This window comes from Dicentrarchus labrax, unplaced genomic scaffold (assembly GCF_905237075.1).
Source record: "Dicentrarchus labrax unplaced genomic scaffold, dlabrax2021, whole genome shotgun sequence".
NCBI lineage: Eukaryota > Metazoa > Chordata > Actinopteri > Moronidae > Dicentrarchus > Dicentrarchus labrax.
Genome location: NW_026136702.1, coordinates 18,521,441 through 18,540,016, shown reverse-complemented (window position 1 = coordinate 18,540,016; position 18,576 = coordinate 18,521,441). Strand labels below are relative to the sequence as shown.

The 18,576-nt window shown below is 41.7% G+C and overlaps 1 protein-coding gene across 4 annotated transcripts in view; it reads left to right on the top strand.

Moving 5' to 3' along the window:
* meis1b (Meis homeobox 1 b) overlaps positions 1 to 18,576 on the top strand; it is an 80,514-nt gene that overhangs the window by 44,402 nt on the left and 17,536 nt on the right. For all 4 annotated transcript variants that reach the window (XM_051420744.1, XM_051420735.1, XM_051420758.1 and 1 more), the window contains exon 9: positions 12,029 to 12,105. In XM_051420744.1, coding sequence (XP_051276704.1) covers positions 12,029 to 12,105 — 77 coding nt within the window. The remainder of the gene's footprint in view (positions 1 to 12,028; positions 12,106 to 18,576) is intronic.

The following is an 18,576-nucleotide window of genomic DNA, read 5'->3' as shown; positions in this document are numbered from 1 at the left end:
GACACATGGCAGATGTTATGGCAGAAGATATCTGTTTGTTTGCAGAAAATGTGGGGTGACATTTTTTTGCTTTCTAGAAAAACAAACCTCTTATTTACTTTGTGATTCATTTTCGTCATTAGAAATAAGTATCCCAGAGGTTTCCCACATTGTTACAAATGTAGTTTATGTACCACACTTTAGTGGCATTGGACCTTAATGTTGATAAAGTTTGGGTTTCTAAGGAGAGTTTAGGTCTTCAGTGACCGTTTCAGAAGCATTTCCATACTGCAGAGAAAAACACTGCATACTTTTTTTAATATTGGAATGTTTCCATCGAATCTCTGTCTGAACAGAAGTCATATTGGTTGAATTTTGGTCACATGCTACATGGAAATAATTGTTGTGACTTGGACATTTCAGTGAACATTTCATACTAAAGAAACAGCCCATCCAGACAACTTAAGGCTTGTATGTGCTTAGTTAGTGATTTTCTTTTAAAAAGTATTATCATGTGAGGTTATTCCTACTAATCTCATACTCAAAACATTTCTGTCAAATCTTTATTTCAGCTTGTTCTCCCTCTTTCTCCTCTCTGCTTCTTGTTTCGTTTTACCCCTCTTTTTAAAAGCCCTCAAGGGCAGTTAACTTTTAATTCATGTCACCTTTGAACTTTTCCAAAATGTCTGCCATAGATCTAGACCAAAAGCAAGCATGTGTGTGTGTGTGTGTGTGTGTGTGTGTGTGTGTGTGTGTGTGTGTGTGTGTGTGTTGATCTGGCCTTAGTCAAGGGGCGGTCGGTGTGTTTCCTTGAGAACGTGAGAACTTTACAGACCCTCAAGGTCGGTCACTAGCACTGGAGGGGATCACCAGTCACAAGAGATCCAACATGGCTCCCAAAGAATACACACATACACAACACAGACACGAGCACACACGTGAGCGACCATCTTTTGAGTTTCTGTCTTTATAAATGATGATCTGATGATATAATGAATGTTACCAACCCAGTGAGAACATCTTGTATACAGAATCTTATTTTGGCTCAATAACAGCCCAATGGTTGTTTTTTGTTAATGTTTTAAAATGTAACATGTTTATATGATTAAACATCAAGGGGAGAAAATATTTAGTCTCACTCTCAATTTCTCAATTACCTTGTCACCATTATTACCATCTCCCTCTTCTTTTGGCTTTGCCGTCCTCCTTTTTCTTTCCTTCTCCCCTCCCCCCCCAGCCCTCAAACAATTTCATAGTTGGGAAACTATGAAACAGTTCAGTGTGTGGTTTCATTGTTGTACGTCTGAGTGATTGATGGCTTCATGCTGAAGCTGTGTTTCACACTAGTTCTATTTTTCATTATCAGCTGTATGCGATATGTGTGTGTGTGTGTGTGTGTGTGTGTGTGTCTTCAGCGTGGACAAAGGCCTGATAACTTGGATGTGTGAAATCATTCTTGGTTTGGTAGACACTAATCAGTTTACGATGATTTGCAAATCCAAAGAAGAAGCCCACTCTCAGCCTCAGACACACGCAAGCACACTCAGATGCAAACATACACACACACACACACACACACACATTTTTGCACAGGCCCACAGCAGTGACGTCAGTGCCTGGGTGGGGTGTGGAGTTCCCCACCATCACTGTGGTATTTATTGGAGAGTGAGTGGCAAGTTGTCGTGCGGAAGAGTCAGGGAAAAATATTGTCATAAGTCTGTGGTTAGCTTGATGGAATGATTCGATCCAACACTTAGAGATTAGCAATGCTAGCGGTTTAGCCTCTCATTCTCACAGTGTGCAAATACATTACCTCCAAAATACTTCCTTTTTTAGTTTAAAACGCCTCAAATGAAGCTTTGGCAGTAAAATGTTGACCACCTTTCAAGAAACTGAGTTTAGCATAGATTCTTTGTGTAGCATGATTTTGTTCAGCCAGTGATATATTAAATCTGCTAAGTGTGAAATCACATTAGCGCTAGCTGTTAGCCATTATCCATTAGGCTGTGTTTGGTGATCCAGAGGATTGTGGGATCTTTTCTGGCTGGAGTCAGCAGCTCAATACCTTTTACTTACAGCAACTGCAGCAGCCTGCCCTAGATACATTTGCTGTGTGTGTGTGTGTGTGTGCATCTGTGTACGATTGCATATGCAGTTGTGCTATTATTTGTAGTTGTCAGCTTCATGTCTCTTTTGTTAGTGCTGTGTATGAGTACGTGCGTGTCTTTGTGTCTCATTCCATGCGTGTGCTCGATGGATCCTGTGGCTTTGCAGTCGTGGTAATCAGTTTGCGCGTTGGCTGAACTAATTTATCAATTCAGTTCCTCCCACTTGTATTCTCTCCCATGCGTGAACCCTCTCTCTTTCCCCTACGCTCTGTCTCTGTCTCCCTCACCGACAAAACACTTCTTTCTGACAAACCATAAGGGTTTCCTATCTTTTATGCATGCCTTCTGCCTCTCTGACTTCTCTCTCCCTCTCCTCTTTTCTTCCATGACTCCCTCTCGCTCATTTTTTTCCCCTTATAATGTACAGCTGTGTTGCCTTACATGTTAATGGCCTTGAACCATGATATCATAGCAATATTGGTGCACTTGTGCTGTTTCAAAGGCATTGGAGAGAGAGAGAACTATGATTTATAGATGATATAGCTTGTGATATCTATCCATAACTCACCATTTTACACCTACTTCTCTCATAATGTTATGATTGAAGTTTTCTGCATAAAACACTGTGGGGCTCTTGATGCACCAGAGGCTGGTGGCATGGAAGGTATGGCCATAGGCTGGTAGTGTGCTTACACTTGGCCAGCTGACCCAAGGTGCCCCTGTGGAGCAGGGGCAGGCAGGTGTGTGTTTCTGTACATGGCAATGTAAGTGCATGAGTGATACACACACACACACACACACACAAATATGAGTATGCATGTGGACATGTTTGTCTGTGGTCTGTACATTTGTGTGTCAGGATGTGTTTTTTTGTGTGTTTGCGTGTGTGTGTGTGTGTGTGTGTGTGTCCAGTGGAGTGAGAGAAATCATAGCTAGTGAACCAGGTGGTGAATGCAGACAGGCAATAACTCATGGTAGAAGAGTCGGACAGAGCTGAGGGCTTGGAGAGTGGAGAAAGGGTGGGAAACACACACTTTCATTTTTCTCACTTTCCACTAGCCTGTCTTCCGTTTCGTTCTTATTCTTTAAAACATGTTTTTGTTCCTCACATCCTCTCTTTCCTTCTCTTAATTCCTCTGTCTTCCATGACACTCTCTCCATTATATAATCTAAATTTCAAATTGCATATGTGTCAGCTTTCTTCCCTTTTCTCTCCTTCCACTCTCTGTGAGGCCCGCTGTTGTAGTGTTAGCAGTGGCGGGGGGAATATAACAGGGCTGAGGGTGCTGCTCACTTGTTTGTTACGACAGATTAAGTCATTGATTTGTAAAAGCGGTGCACTGATGGAGAAGGCCCTCTGCTGCAGAAGACGGGGAGGGAGAGAGAAAGCAGGAGAGAGAGGTGGAGGGATGCATTTGGCTGAGGAGAAAGGCGAGGTTGTTCAAATCGAAGATGAGGGGTAATGGTAAAGAGAGGAGTTAAGTGGAGGTGGAAGAAAAGAGGGGAGAAAAGGAGGCAGCATGAGATAGTTAAGCAAAATGCTAAATATAGAACACAGGGACGGAGGGGGCAGAGACGGGTGAGAAAGATATGGATATAGAGAAATGAGAGGAAGGAGGGAAGGGTGTAGCTATACTTTGAATGACAGATATGTCAGAGAAAGAGAGAGGAGGTAGAGAGAGAGAGCTCCATCTTTCAATAGCATTGCCTGAGTCCGCATTCCCTCTGATACTTGCCGCTCCAAAGAGCATAAGGGAGCAATTGTGAAATACCCTTACCTAGTTTCAGCATTCCCCCAACCCTGGTTCCTTTCACCCCCCCAGGGGCCAACGGTGAGTTTCTAATTAAAACGTCGGGGGCAAAAGGGTAATTATGATAATAACATAATAATATCGCCAGGGTTATTAGAATGTTCTGTGGTCCCCAAATTGCTTCCTCGGAGAGATCAGATTTCAGTGGCATTACGTAAAGTCAAATTTCCTTGAAAGTCAGGTGAAATGAAATGGATTCCCCCATGGTCGAGGTGCAATCTGAGAATCTGATTCCCTCTTGTATGTCACAGACACTGAGTCTAAAAAAAGCCCTTTAGTTTCTCACCACAATGACATATATTCCAATCTGCCCCCTCCTCACTTACTTTGAAGCTGAATTTAGTCAGAAGAGTTTGTGTGGTTTGGAAGTGCACTCGTTTATTTAATAGTTTTTGTTTTGTTGCGTTGAACTGTCCCGTAATAGCACTTTGTTTCTCTGCAGCCCTGTGTAATGAGCTCCGCGTATGGTAGCTGTGTGTAACAAGAGAACATTTGCTTTTAAGCTCAGATCCCTGCTAGAATGCTAGCTCCAAGCACCGTAGCTCGGAGCTAGCATGCTGGTGCTCCGAGCGGCATCCCGCTGTTTTCTCTCAGCTTTTCTGTGGTACCTGACTGGGATAAGGCTTTGTGGATCCCTCCTACTCCCCATTTACACGCCCCTCCATCCCAGGCAGCCCTGAGGCAGCCCACCTCCAGCTGTGGCTGCCGTTGACTGCGCCGCTTGGTGCAAGTACCGATTGCTTTGGAGTGCCTCCCCTCGCTCAAATAGGCAGTAATTACGGGCTTAAAGAGGTTTAGTGGTCCAGCAAACTACATAATCACCCCCTGAATTAGCCCCAGCTCATCAGCCTCAGTCCAACGAGCAGCGCTTACCACTAGCACTAGCTAGCATGCTGCACCCCCTTCCCTTTATTGCACAGAGGGAAGCACAGCAGCAGGTGTTGTGCAACATCCGGCCCCCTTAATAAATTTAGCCTCCCCTGAGCTGGAGTAGGGAGGACTAATGAAGCACGCCCTCGCTCTCAGTGAAAGCAACCAGAGTATACAGACACCACTCATACAGCATTCAATATAAGATCCTTCAGTATCAACAGACCTCACCCTTTACATTCTATGTTAAACACAACAATAGAGCACTTTGTTGAGACTTGAGACTTGGTCATGTGCATACATGCTATAAGCTTCAGTATACACATAGGCTAGAGACCCACCCAACTGTAAAGCACACAGATCATTGTTCACACCCTGCAGCACCGCAGGAACAGCTACAGCAGTGGCTGCTACCCTGAATTATGTTATGTGCCCTTAGAGTTCTAGAAAAACGATGAAAGATGCTAATCATCAATTATCATAGCGGAGAAGCTGGTGATGCTGTACATTGTCTAATCCACTTTGTACTAGAGCTTTAATGACATACTTTTTACCCTTTGCCTCACCAGCTAACTAGATTTATCTCATTCCCATAGGCAAGAGTGCAGTGAGATTTCCCTAAATCAACAAAAGCTGTTTTTTGAGAGAGAAAATGCTCATTAATGAATGAAAAGCCCAAGAACATCTGTTTTTTTTTCTTTATCTCCCGAAGAGATGGAGAGATTTGATGACAAAAACAGTCTGAAAGGGGGGTTTCTTTGCCATTTCTGGTGCATATATCGAGGTTTTTAAAAAAAAAAAGTGGTGGTGAATTATTCATGCTTCAAGCTTTGAGTTGGTTTACCATAGTCCAACGCCATAAAAGAGGCTGTTTCAGCTTTTTTTGTGCATTACAGCACTAAGACGAGGGGGCGTTTATTTTGCGCAGACATTACGAAGGGCACTCTCAAACTCTCATCCTGTAGTTGGTGCGTTTAAAGTGTCTCAAAAGATCTGTTTTTGCTCTGTTTTGTTATTTTGCATTGGAGCAGCCCGAATCAGAGGAAATTAGGTTAAGGGTGCTTTGTTTTTTTTCTGTTGTTGTTTTGTTCGCTCTTACCCTCTTTTCTTTTTTCTTTAATCCCCCCTTTCTCCCAGAGCCAGCTTTGTTGCTGGGTCCCTGCTCCCTAATGAAGTCAAAGGGATGTCAGTCGATGCCACCTACACAGAAAGGAATTTGAAATGGCGTAGCTTTTATAGCGCAGCGTGAGCACACACACCAGAGGATGAAACTTCCACTGAATGAGCAAGACATTTTTGAAAAATTGGAAGTATGAGATACAACAGACTTACAGTTTGGAACGCTTGTTTTAAAGTCTGCTTGTGCTCATGGTTCTGGGCATAACAATGTGCTTGCCTCCCCAAATATTTAAGGTAATCTCATACAAGTCTGGCAGCAGCAAGGCTATACTTCCAGTAAATTGTGTGTTTGTGAGTGTGTGTGTGTGTATGTGTGTAAGACAGTTTAGTATGATACTCTGATGCCCTTCTAGCCAAAAAGGCCCCCGGATTAGCCGTCAGGCATTCCTGATGGGCAGCTCGGTTTCCACGGAGATTTGACCTGGGAACAGTGAGGGGAACAGACCTGGCCTAGTCAAGGCTTTTCACTTGTACCTCAACAGGCACAAGCAAGTCAGTAACCGCACATAATGTTTCTGTAACCTGCTTGGTGTTTATAAGTGACTGATTATTGGATTATTTATTGAAATGTATACAAGAGTAACTTCTTGCATATTAACAAGTTGTTTACTGTAATTCAATGCATTTCCTGGCATCCTAGTGCCTTGTGACAAACCCCAACCATCTGGTGGAAACTAGTAAACTAACTCAAAATACCATTGACCCATGTCTGCTATCCACAGATTGTGCAGTGTCATGGCCTCTTTTTGAGGGACCTCACATGACTGTGACAACATATGATTCTCCTCTCTCTTATTTCTCTCTCCATTCTGTTTCATGGTTGCAGTTTTATAAAGCTAATGTGGCATGTCAAGCTTTTTAATGGGATGCACAGAAGCTTGGGAAGCGCAGCTTTAAATAGAAATATATGCATCGATAACACCATAATGTTAATGACTAAAGAAGGGCTGTAAGGACTGTGGCTGCAGTGAATTGTTTAACAAGGGTTGAATCACACACATTAAGATGGAGATGTAATAGTAAGATGTAGGCTTTCTTTTAAAATGTTTATGTTTTTATTACTTAGTTAACAAATCTGGCATGAGTATTCAGAACAACTAAAACTAGGCACTAGTAAAGAATACTGGTTTTGCTGAGGAGGCGAGTTGAAGAGAAGGGAGCAGCAAGATAAAAAGACATTTCTGAAATAACCCTCGTGGTGAAGAGGAGCATCCCTGACAAAAAATGACTCAGACTCTTGTTCTTTTTTCCATTTCCTTCCTTCCCTATTGCTGCTGACAGACTGAGGTGAGGCTTTATACAGTTTTTTTGCAAATAAGATTTAGGGACCTTTAGGAAGTTGGTTCTTTTTCATGTCTGTAAAAGTTTTTGGTGAGTTGTTGCTCCCGCAGATGAGATTAGGATTTTGTTTGGATGTTTTTTTCCTGTAAAGGTTAATGGTTCAGTCTGCACAATAGCCATGTGTCTTGTCAAAGTGACCTTGAGCATGGCACCAAGCATATAGCTGCTGCCATATTGTAAGCCATCAGGTTTCTCAAACATAATGGAAAAGCAGAACAGGAAATCAGAATAGTGCAGCTAGCGTTCGGCAAGGGCCAAGTGTATTCTCCAATAAAGTTAAGACTAGTTCGATTTTTCATGACTTTCTCAATGTTTTTGCAGTGTAATATTATATATATTATATTATATATGTATTATATACATAGGTCCAAACAGCACCAGCTGAAATTAATGTAGAGTATACAATGATTTATATACAATTGTAATCTAATTACTATTTTTGTAACACTGGTAACTGGTTGACATTTTTTCTACCTCCTTGCCTAGAATAGTTTTCTCCTGGGTTAGGCATGGGGCAAGGGGAGTAAATGGGGGTCTTGCAGAATATTTATGCTCTTATCTCTTCGTTCGAAGCCCTGGGGCTCCACATATCTATTTCCATGTCTCCTCCCCTGCCTCCTTCTTCTCTCTTCCTTTCTTTCCTTCTTCTCTCCGTCTATCTATCCCTCTCTTGTTCTTGTCTAAGGGGGTCAGAGAGGAAGACGGTCAGACAGGGAGGGGATGTTACTGATGCTCTGTTACTCACCCACACAGACATCTGCACACACACACACACACACACACACACACACACACACACACACACACACACACACATACATGACCATGCACAGCTGAACTTACTTGTTGGCCCAGCAAGCTCAGTGGCTCAAATGAGAACAAACACGCACACACAAACACACACTCTAATGTCCGCTGTAATACAAACACACTCAAAAGCGAAATCTTTTGACTCTAATGGACACACACAACACGCACGCACACACCCACGCATGCACACACTTGGATTGATAAGACATACTGAAGAGAGAAGCGAAAAAAACACACCCCTCCTGGCACCCACATGCTCAGAGCCCAGCAGAGAGCGGCGAGCAGGGTGGAAATTCTCATGAAAGGAGTTGTATATTTGGAGAAGACATATCATTAAGATAGGCGGAGGGAAGAGGGAAGGGAGGGAAGGATGCGCCGAAACTTTCCATCTGCTCTTTTAAAGAACATGTTATTGCTTTTCTCACTAAAGGCCTTTCTCTCTCTTTCTCTCTCTCTTCCTCAACCCGCTGAACCACAGCCAAAGGCCGTTAAGACACCAGAATCACTCACAGACAATATTAAAACTGGGCGACTTGTTGCTGAGCGAGAAACTAAATCACAGTGTTTTGACAGATAGGAGCTAATTTGGCGGTTTAAAAAAAAGGAGGACAAAAACAGTTTTGATGTTCTGGCTTTCTGGCCATCTTTTTCTGGTAACTCTCTCATTAAGTGTGTGTTATTTTGTACTTGAAAACTCTGGCACATGTAGCACTTTGTATTAGGGACGGGATGCAGTGGTGGAAGAAGTTTTCAGGTCCTTTAGGTAAATGTAAAAACAAACCAAAATATAAAAACACTCAGTCACAAGTAAAAGTCCTGCATTCGCAATTTTCCAAAGTATAAGTTGTGTTATCAGCAAAATGTACTTAACGTATGAAAAGTAAAAGTACTCATTATGCTGCAAAATGGTCCCTGCAGTGTTATGTAATCATATTATTATTATTACTGATTCATGTGTAAACAACATTTTAATATTGTAGCCGATGGTGGTGGAGATAATCTTACCAATTTTATACACTGTTGGGTAGTTTATTCTGTAAACATTAATCATATTATAAGAAATAATAACAGGAATTATATTGTTATTATCATAAGAAAACAAAATTTTAGTTATTTCCGTATTAAGTAAATATACTTGGTTACACCACTGGCAGGATGAGTGTTGAACAGAACACACACATGCTATCAAGCACATTTTTCTGGCATCGCTGCTGTCTGATATCGAGATTGCGTGTTTGTCTGTCTGTGTGTGACTAGTTGTGTATAGCTGTCTGTCTGCATGTGTGTTCTGGGAAGCCAGAGGCAGGGAAGCACTGAAACAGGGTGTATTTGTGCTGTGTTGTGGCCCCTGGCATGGCCGCAGCCCCCCGATATCACGAGGCAGACACTCCTGCTTCCACAGATCTACAGCACGTAGAATGGACACACTGATCTTTTCATGTTCAATCAGCTTTGTTTGTTGAGAAGAAAGACTTAAAAAGACACATTGTTCACATGATTAGCTTTAATCTGTCAGCAGTGAGTGTGTCTGGTGTCTATATGTGAAGTATTCAATGCGTCAAGAAATCAGATGACACAAGCCCTAAAGAATAATGTTTTCTCACTTTCTACACGTGGGCAGGCATCGTAAATCTGATATTATCTGATCAGCCTACAGTACGGTGTAGATACTTGTCCACACACACACCACACACACAGTACATGAATGAATTGAAAGTTCACATGTATTTATGCACACACACACACACACAAAAAGAGAAAAGAAGTGGACACAAATTTGGCCAGAGGCGACAATGCAATTATAACTTAGTGCATGAAATTAGCCTCCGTGTGTTCCCATTCCACACAACCAATCACATGGACAAGGGAAGGCTGGGAAAAAATCTGTCTCGTCTCTCTCTCTGCTGAGTCGTCCCAGCATTAAACACAATCCTGTTCATTATGCGCTGAAAAAACTGTAATGAAAAAATGAAAATGCTGGCGCCGCACTGATTTTGCACGTCTGATTGACTATTAAGTGTGTGTGTTCTTGTTAGACATACTCTATATATTATACAGTAGCCATATTTGTGACCATAACATAGGAGAATAACTGATAAATGATAGGGTTCTTTCTGTCAGGGTGGCCTGTTCTTTCAGATAAATAAATTATAGCCACTGAAAAATGACAGATTTTGTGAACCACTAAAACAAACATGCAGCCACTCCCTCATTTTGATGTGGATTTGCAAGTTTTATGTAAAAAAAGAAAGACTTCAGGGAATTTTTGCTATTGATGGCATTACTGGTTTAAATGTTTGTGTATGTCGACTGCTACACTGTGGAGCTCTTTGCCTCTTTCAAGAAAGGGAAAGTAACTTAAAATGTTTTTTTTTCCTTTTCCGTTTATTGTTTGAATTGATGCAGAGAACATGTGAAAAAAGCCGCAAAGCATTTTTTTTACTTCAGTGTAATGTGACAGAAATCCCAGGGTCCTAATTCACTGCCCTGGTTGGCAAAATGAAAACACTTTTTCAGATCATTCAGATCTTTCTTTCCTAAATGTATACAAAGCATTTTGGAGGATATATATATAGTTTCCAGTTAGTGCTATTCCTCCAGCGATCTATTCTCTCCCTCGCTTCCCTGCTCCTCCCTTCTCTCTTCCTCTCCTCCTCTTTTATGGCCTGCCTATGGTGTTCAGCACAGTCCATGTCTTGTCTCAGTCATGAACAGCACATTGTCCTCCACGAACAAGGCTCCGTGCAACTGTGATCCCCCCCCCCCCCCCACTCTAATATAAATCAACACACTCCCCGAGTTCACATTTATCCAATTTATTCATTCTATATATTTAAACAGGTGGCTCGACTTTAACTGTTCTCAGCTGGCTCCTCGACGAAGGGCTGCAGTCAGTAGTTTATATTTAAACACCCGGCTTAAAGTCAGTTTGGGTTGTCTTTCCCACAACTGAACTGTTGTTGGTCATGCATTCGTGTGTCATGTTTTCTTCAGACAAAAATAAAATAGTCTCAGTGTATGGTAATTTCAGTGCAAACTGTCTTGTTTCAACTGATTTCAAAAAGAGTGACAGCCTCTAATATCAATGTGATGAGGCTTGATTGAAAAAAAGAACATATGTTGAATTATCTATGAGTATCTGTACCTTTCACTGGCAGGTATTTTTACATGTAAGATTTAAAAGACTAAAAGATTAAAATAACTAAATGGTAAAAATTAGATGAAATCCCTTGCTGAGGTGGCAATGTGTGATTTGGAGGAAGTTCCTGTTCCTGGGTTAACCTGGTAGCCAAAAGGATAGAACCTAGAAGGCTTTCTGTACTTTTCTCATAATCATAAAATATTATGCAGTGGCAAACTTAACAGAACTGTACCAACTGCAGTAAGGATAAAAGCAAACAGCAGCAATACAGACAAGAGACTTTACATTCTCTTGTCTGTATTCCATCGGGTTAACGTTACATATTCCCCACTCGCTGATTACATATGCAGCAGGGTGAAAGGGGGGCCATTGCCACGAATATATTTGTGTAAGAGGCTGCCTAATTACCAGAGCTGGTTCTCCACTTCACTTAACTTTCTAATTGGCTTGCCTTTTTGGCTGCCATTAATTACAAGATTTCATATTCCATTAATGATCGGGGGGAGAGAGGCACGTTAACACGCACACACTCACAGATTCTTACAATATACATCCAGATAGACATACACACAGGCACATACTGACACCTACGCACCAATGAGCATGAGCACACATCTAATTTTCTACCTCTCATTACGCAGTATGGTATTGTGTGTGTGCAACCTGTGCCCTACAACAACTCTTTCTTTACTAAAAGGCACATCAAACCCTTTTTTCAACATCAAGAAGCTTCATTAAACAATTTGTGGTCAGCCTTTTCTCATAGATGTTGTGTTTCTCTCCTGCAGCATCCATACCCGTCAGAAGAACAGAAGAAACAGCTGGCACAAGACACCGGCCTCACCATCCTACAAGTGAACAACTGGTAAGTGATTTCAGAGTTTATATGCAGTCGATTTCAGGGGGTTTGTACCCCCAGGCTATCCAAGTTCTTAATGATCGGAATTAATGCCTCCACTCCACCCCTATTTTCATCCTACACACACACACACAGAAACACACACACACCACTTACCGAATCATCCTCACCTAGATCAATCCATCTAAAGAGATATGGCCTGGAGTGATTTTCCAAACCAACAGCCTAACTCAGCCCAAACACGAGCATCCATGTTAATTAAGAGTCAAACTACCATCTGAAAACATCCAATAAAATCATCCAACATGCAAGTTGGATGATTTTATTGGATGTTTTCCCATTTATACAAGAATGATTACTAAAAAGTGGTAGCTCTGAGACTAATTATAGGGTTTTACTTTGAATGACTTATTTTGGGGTTTGTGGCTTTTTGTAGCACCTTACTGTGATTAACATTGGTTTTAATCAGTCTGTGAAAATCTCATTTAACATTCAGTAAAATTTTTACATTTATTACAAGTTTATTGTCCTTGAAGCTCGCTTAAAGTTTGTTTCACCTCTCCCAGAGATAGCCATGATGATAATGACAGATTCTTACTCTAAATGACATTTTAAAAGATATTGAAATAAAATAAAAAACACTTAAATTAAGCCACCAAAGAGAAAAAAAGAAAGGAAAATTCCCCACGTGTCACTACTTTTTGTCTTTACGTTATAGTAGCAGCTGTGCATTATCCTCTAATCATTATTCTGTTAAAAATCCCTTTATTGGGTACTATTTAATACTTTTTCACAATACACCTAGCATTTTAAATTGTCGTTGTTAGCAAGGAGCCTAGCTTAGAAGTGCACAGCCCAGTTGCTCTCCTGCCTTTGCAAATTAATGCTCTGTAAGTGCCAACTAGCCTGTTAATTGGGCACAAGCGTGACTGGCCTGCACCATAAAATAAGGTTGCTAACTAGCCATTTTAACCTTAGGTAGCACCGTAAAAAGGTAGAAAGGGGCCCAATGTCCTTGTGCGGCTAGTCTTATCAGAGAGATGGCTATCAGCACATGCTTAGTGTTATTAGCCATGTCTAATTAAAGGGGCTGGAGTCTGGGTAACTGAGGCAGGGTCCAGGCAGAGGGTGTTTGATCTGAGCGGCCCTTAAAATAATCCTTGAAAGTATCAGTCAGTTGCTAGGTACAGACATGAAAGTGGAGACTGCAGAAAGGCAAAGAGCAGCAAAAGGAGGGAGAGAGTAAAAGAGCCAGATGGAGTGAAAAATAGATGAAAAGAAAGAGAGAAAGATAAGGAGAGAGGGAGAGAAAGAGATGAGACATGATAAATCCCCATTACCAGCAGTCTAATGATGTTAACATTATTCCCAGCCATTGTTCAATCTCAGACCTCAGAGACAGACAGACGTTAGATTAGGGTATGGTGTATCAGTCTATGGAGAATTCATTTTATACCGGGCCAAAAATAATGTGCGTGTGCACACACACACACACACACACACACACACACACAGACACACACACACACACACACACACACACACACACACACACACACACACACACACACACACACACACAAACACTCTGGCAGAAAAGGCCTCTTGACCAGAGGGAATCCTGTAGAGGTTATCAAATCACATGACCCTCCTGAAATCCATGGGGGATCAATTCTTACAGCTGAGATAAAGCCAAGCAGTGTGTGTCTGTGTGTGCTTCTGCGTGCGTGTCTGTGTGTGAGAGAGAGAGAGAGAGCGAGAGAGAGTCAGACAGACAGTCACATGAACAGTAGCTTGGTCACTTAAGGCTCACTGTGTGCTCTCATTCTGTTTGTTGTTTTTATTGGTAGGGGGATAGCAACACACCCTGAAGGTGTGTGTGCGTGTGTATTTGTGCATGACCAACACACACTGTGTAAATCGTGGGAGGTTAATCTTGGTTTGTGGAAGATGTTGTGTGCAAGTGTGTGTGTGTGTGTGTGTGTGTGTGTGTGTGTGTGTGTGTGTGTGTGTATAAGAGAGGAACCGGGGGTGGTTAATCTAAGGGGTATTAGCTGTTAAACCCTGCATGCTGGGATCCCGCTGCCCCCTCACATTTCGTTGTATACAATGTGTGTGTGTGTGTGTGTGTGTGTGTGTGTGTGTGTGTGCGCTTGTCCAGAGGCATATTTCCATGCATGGTTGTTTGAACGAGCAAGCAGTACATTGTAGCATGGAAGGGTGATTGAGAAGGGAAACAATAAAGTGAAAAGACGGGGTGACGGAGAGATGAAGACAAAGAAATGGGGAGAAAGATAGAATGAAGAGGTAGAAGAGGAGAGGTGGAAATAGAGGACAGAAACAAAATGTGACAGTGAAGAGAGAAAGACAATCACAGAGAAACAGAGAGAGGTTACGTTAGGGGAACTGCCATTTCGCAGGCGTGTTGTTGTGCTGGTTGGGAAGCCCCGTCATTGGGTGTCTCCATAGCAACCCCCGGTGATGTTACCTCCTGACCCACTGATTTGGTGAAGTCAATTTCCCTAGCTGTGATTCTGTTTGTCAGTGCTGTTCATGAACACACACTTGCTCACACACACGCACACACAAATGCGTGCATGTCTAAATTCTCTGAGTTACACACACACACACACACACACACACACACACACACACACACACACACACACACACACACACACACACACATTTTCTCATGCATTCACTTGCACCAAATCAGGTCTACAAGTGTGACATCAAGCCAAAGAGGACTTCAAGAAGCATAAAACACTTAGTGGAAGTGTGTTTCACGGTCATACCCTGGTCATCGGCAGTGGATTCAAGTCCAATGCCCGCAGATGAACTGTGGGTCATCCATGTTTGTTGTCCCACTAGGGGAAGACCTAGCAATGACAAACATGTACAAACGACAAATAAAACATACAGTTCAATTTTGTTGCACACTCTGCCTTCCTCTCTCATCTTTTCCTTCACATATGTACTCACACACTATCTTCCACACACCCACATTCTGTCTCCCTCTCTCTCTCCCTCTCACGCACTCACACACACCATAGACGTGTTAACACACATGTCGGTGTGTATTATTGATGAGCGAGCACGCGGTAGGGCTCTGCAGATTAAATAAAAATGCTAAAGGCCGGCAAGGGGCGCAGATCACTCATGAATTATTGGCAGAAATACGCTGCACCAGGGAATCTCAATTTGAATGGAGAAAGTATGCGTGTGTGTGTGGGTGGCAATGCATGTGCACATTTACACAGCAGAATCATATATTGAGAACATACACACATACGATACACACCCAAATGCAAATACTCGGACACATCCCTATAGTAGCCTATACAGCATATACACACACAGACGTCCTAGACAGGTATGGTATATATGTACAGTACACACAGTGAATGAGTGTATTGTGTCCACACGCCCATACAGCAGACACATACGGAGAAGTCACCACATAACATTAACAAACACACACTTAACTCAAACACTGATGCTCACACAGTAAAATGCTCAACAGTGTTTTTTTTTAATGAATACACAAACCTGCTAAACGCTATTTTGATGGATCCATGTTCATTAAACATATTGTGATATCAGCAAAATTATAATTTGATAATAACTATAATCAGGATTGTAAAATCCTGAGTAATAAATTAAACGCAGAATGTGTTTTACTTCTCTGTTTGTATTCCTGAATACATTTTTAAGACATGAAAGATTATATCATTCAGTAGATTTAACTATTAAAAGCTCATTGTAGTTTGAAGTCAAAAAAAGAAACAAAATTCTGTTGTAAAGCCAACTGATACTGTAGAGTTCAGCCTAAGAAGCCTCAGAAATATTGTGGGACAATTGTGTCTTTGAAAATATAATTTTTCTAACAGAACCATTGAAATTTCTGTTTGTCCTATGAAGGTATTTATTTCATCTTATTTCATTAAGCTCTGAAACTTTCTCAAAATGAACTGCTGTCCCTCATAAGCCCCTGTAGACGTGGTGTATGATGATGAAAGTACACAGCCTGAAGCAAAAGACATCATCTCTACTTAAAATCAAACAAATCTTAGAGGCAGTGCAGTTATGTTAATTAAAAACTCAAAATAATTCCCCCCCAAAAGAACCCTTAAGTTTGTTATCCTAAATAAATCTGGACCAGAAGGGCCTCAGAGCTGGATTACCGGAACTGTCCATTCGGAGGCATAGACATTGTCACCTGACATCCTCACATGTCATGACAATAAAAATAGTTTGTGATGTGAACATAGGATATATATGGAACAGTAAAGGAAGAAATCAAAAAGTAATCAGATCAGGAAAGTAATCAGTTTGTCCCAGATTTCAGTCTATCAATAGCCACAGTATCTAAATGTCCTTGAACAATACAACCCTTTACCTGCACACATTGTAAACCACTCTGAATCGTGCATCAGCTAAAAGCTCAAAGTGTAACATATAAAATGTCTTTCTCTCTCTACTTTCTCTTTCTCTGGCTACAGTCAGTATCTCTCTGCTAAGTTCTTCTAACGCTCCGGTGATGTAAAAATCGATGGCGAGGTCATCAGGTTTCCCTTGTTGGCTGCCCCTCCCCTTCCTGCCTGCAATTTAATAATGCCCCTTTAAAGGCAGTGTTTAAGCCTTGCCGAGCGATTGTTTTGTCAATAAGACCTCCTTTTACGAACGTCTTAAAAGCATGGACAGGGAGAGAGTGAGAGAGAGAGAGAGAGAGAGAGAGAGAGAGAGAGAGAGAGAGGGAGTGAGAGAGGTAGTATTTAAGAGGGCAGAGTGGACGGACGTTGAGGCTACTTAGGAAGGAGCGGCGTGGCACATACATATATGCTGCTTATCAGGTTTCAGAAAGGATGAGCAGAGGAGAGGAAGAGGTGACGGAAGGGGAAGGAGAGCAAGTGAGAGGGGGAGGAAAATGACGTGGGACGGGGTGGGAGAAAAAAGAACATGAAAACATGGATGAGAAGAAGGAGACGCAGCAGTTCATTTTCTTTTTAGTAACAAACAGATACAGAACAGTTTGTTAAATGTTTACGTGCATTTCTCATTCTAATAAAGCAGAGTGAATTAATTAATTATTACAACTGTGTTCCAGTTTGTGATAACATATTTTTGTTCTGGGAACGCCGTGAAAAGAAGTTAGACAGGACGAGAAACACAGTCAGATGATCCGACAAGTTTTAAACAGACTCCCGGGTTAGCCAAATGTATGAAAGAGAAAATAAAGGCAAATCATTTCCCAAGTGGTCTTTTTTAAACATCCCTTACAATTTAAAGAACAAAATCCTGACACTTTCTATAGTTGTGTGCACCAAAGTTTTAACACCAATTAAATTGTTTTTTAGAAAATCTAAACTGGCTAAAGATCTTGCCATCAAATATTCCCAGGTTTTATATATTACTTTGGTGAGTGCAGTGTGATCACAGTTAATAGAAATTATGTCCAAAATGACATAGATAAGACCAAAGTTGTAGTTAACCAGAACTGAGACATGAGAGACAAACAGGTAGAGTGAGATGAGTTGTATGATTCAGTATGTTGACAGGCTAGAAAGAGAGATGCTGGAACTTGTTCTCAGAAAGCCTTCTGAGGTGTGTGTGTGTGTGTGTGTGTGTGTGTGTGTGTGTGTGTGTGTATGTTTTGGAATTAGCAGGCCCAGTTTCAGTCCATGCCCTAGAGCCTGTTTCATACACTGCATCTCTGTCAAGTTGTTTCAGCCTGAAACTCCTTGACATTACAGAAAATACCACACACACACACGTACACACGTTTCACTGGTTATGACCTCACCCTTAGATTTCAACACTTTTAAAGTTAAAATGTGAAAATCGTCTCAAAAGCAATATTTCTTTCTGTCCGTTTGAAGCCTGTTGCTACCAATAGCCTTTTACAGGAATCTTTAGCCTGTGCAGACACGACCCTGTTTTTGCTGTATTATGTCAACAGAAATATGTGTAGACGTGTGTGTGCGCTTATACACATATAGGTGTCCATGTGCAAAGACACACTGTGAACCGAACGTCATCTCTCCTCCCCCCTTCCTCCCTCTTTCTTCTTCTCACTCTCTCTGTTTCTCTTACATCACAGCACGCTGCCCGAGGCCAAACCTGCATTTCTCTTCATTCGCCTCTCTCTCTGAGTCTTTTTTTATTCCCTCCTCTTTTCTCCCCTCTCCTCTCCTTTGCTTTTCAACCTTCTTTTGTAGTAGTGGAGGGGGGGTCCAAAACATGAAAGGCGGCAGAATGTGAATGCCAGGGCCTGTGCTGAAGCACACATGGTCGGTGTCGAACCCGCCGCCATCAGTTAGTTGTTGTTCTCATGCTGATGTTTTCTCGTGTTGATCAAATGCTGTTGTGAAGTGAATCAGCGGGGACACGGCTCAAGTGTTTTGTGCCAGAATTAGAGATTGAGTAAATTTAGGACACCTACTCTGACAATTAGCAGGCAGAATACTGACATTG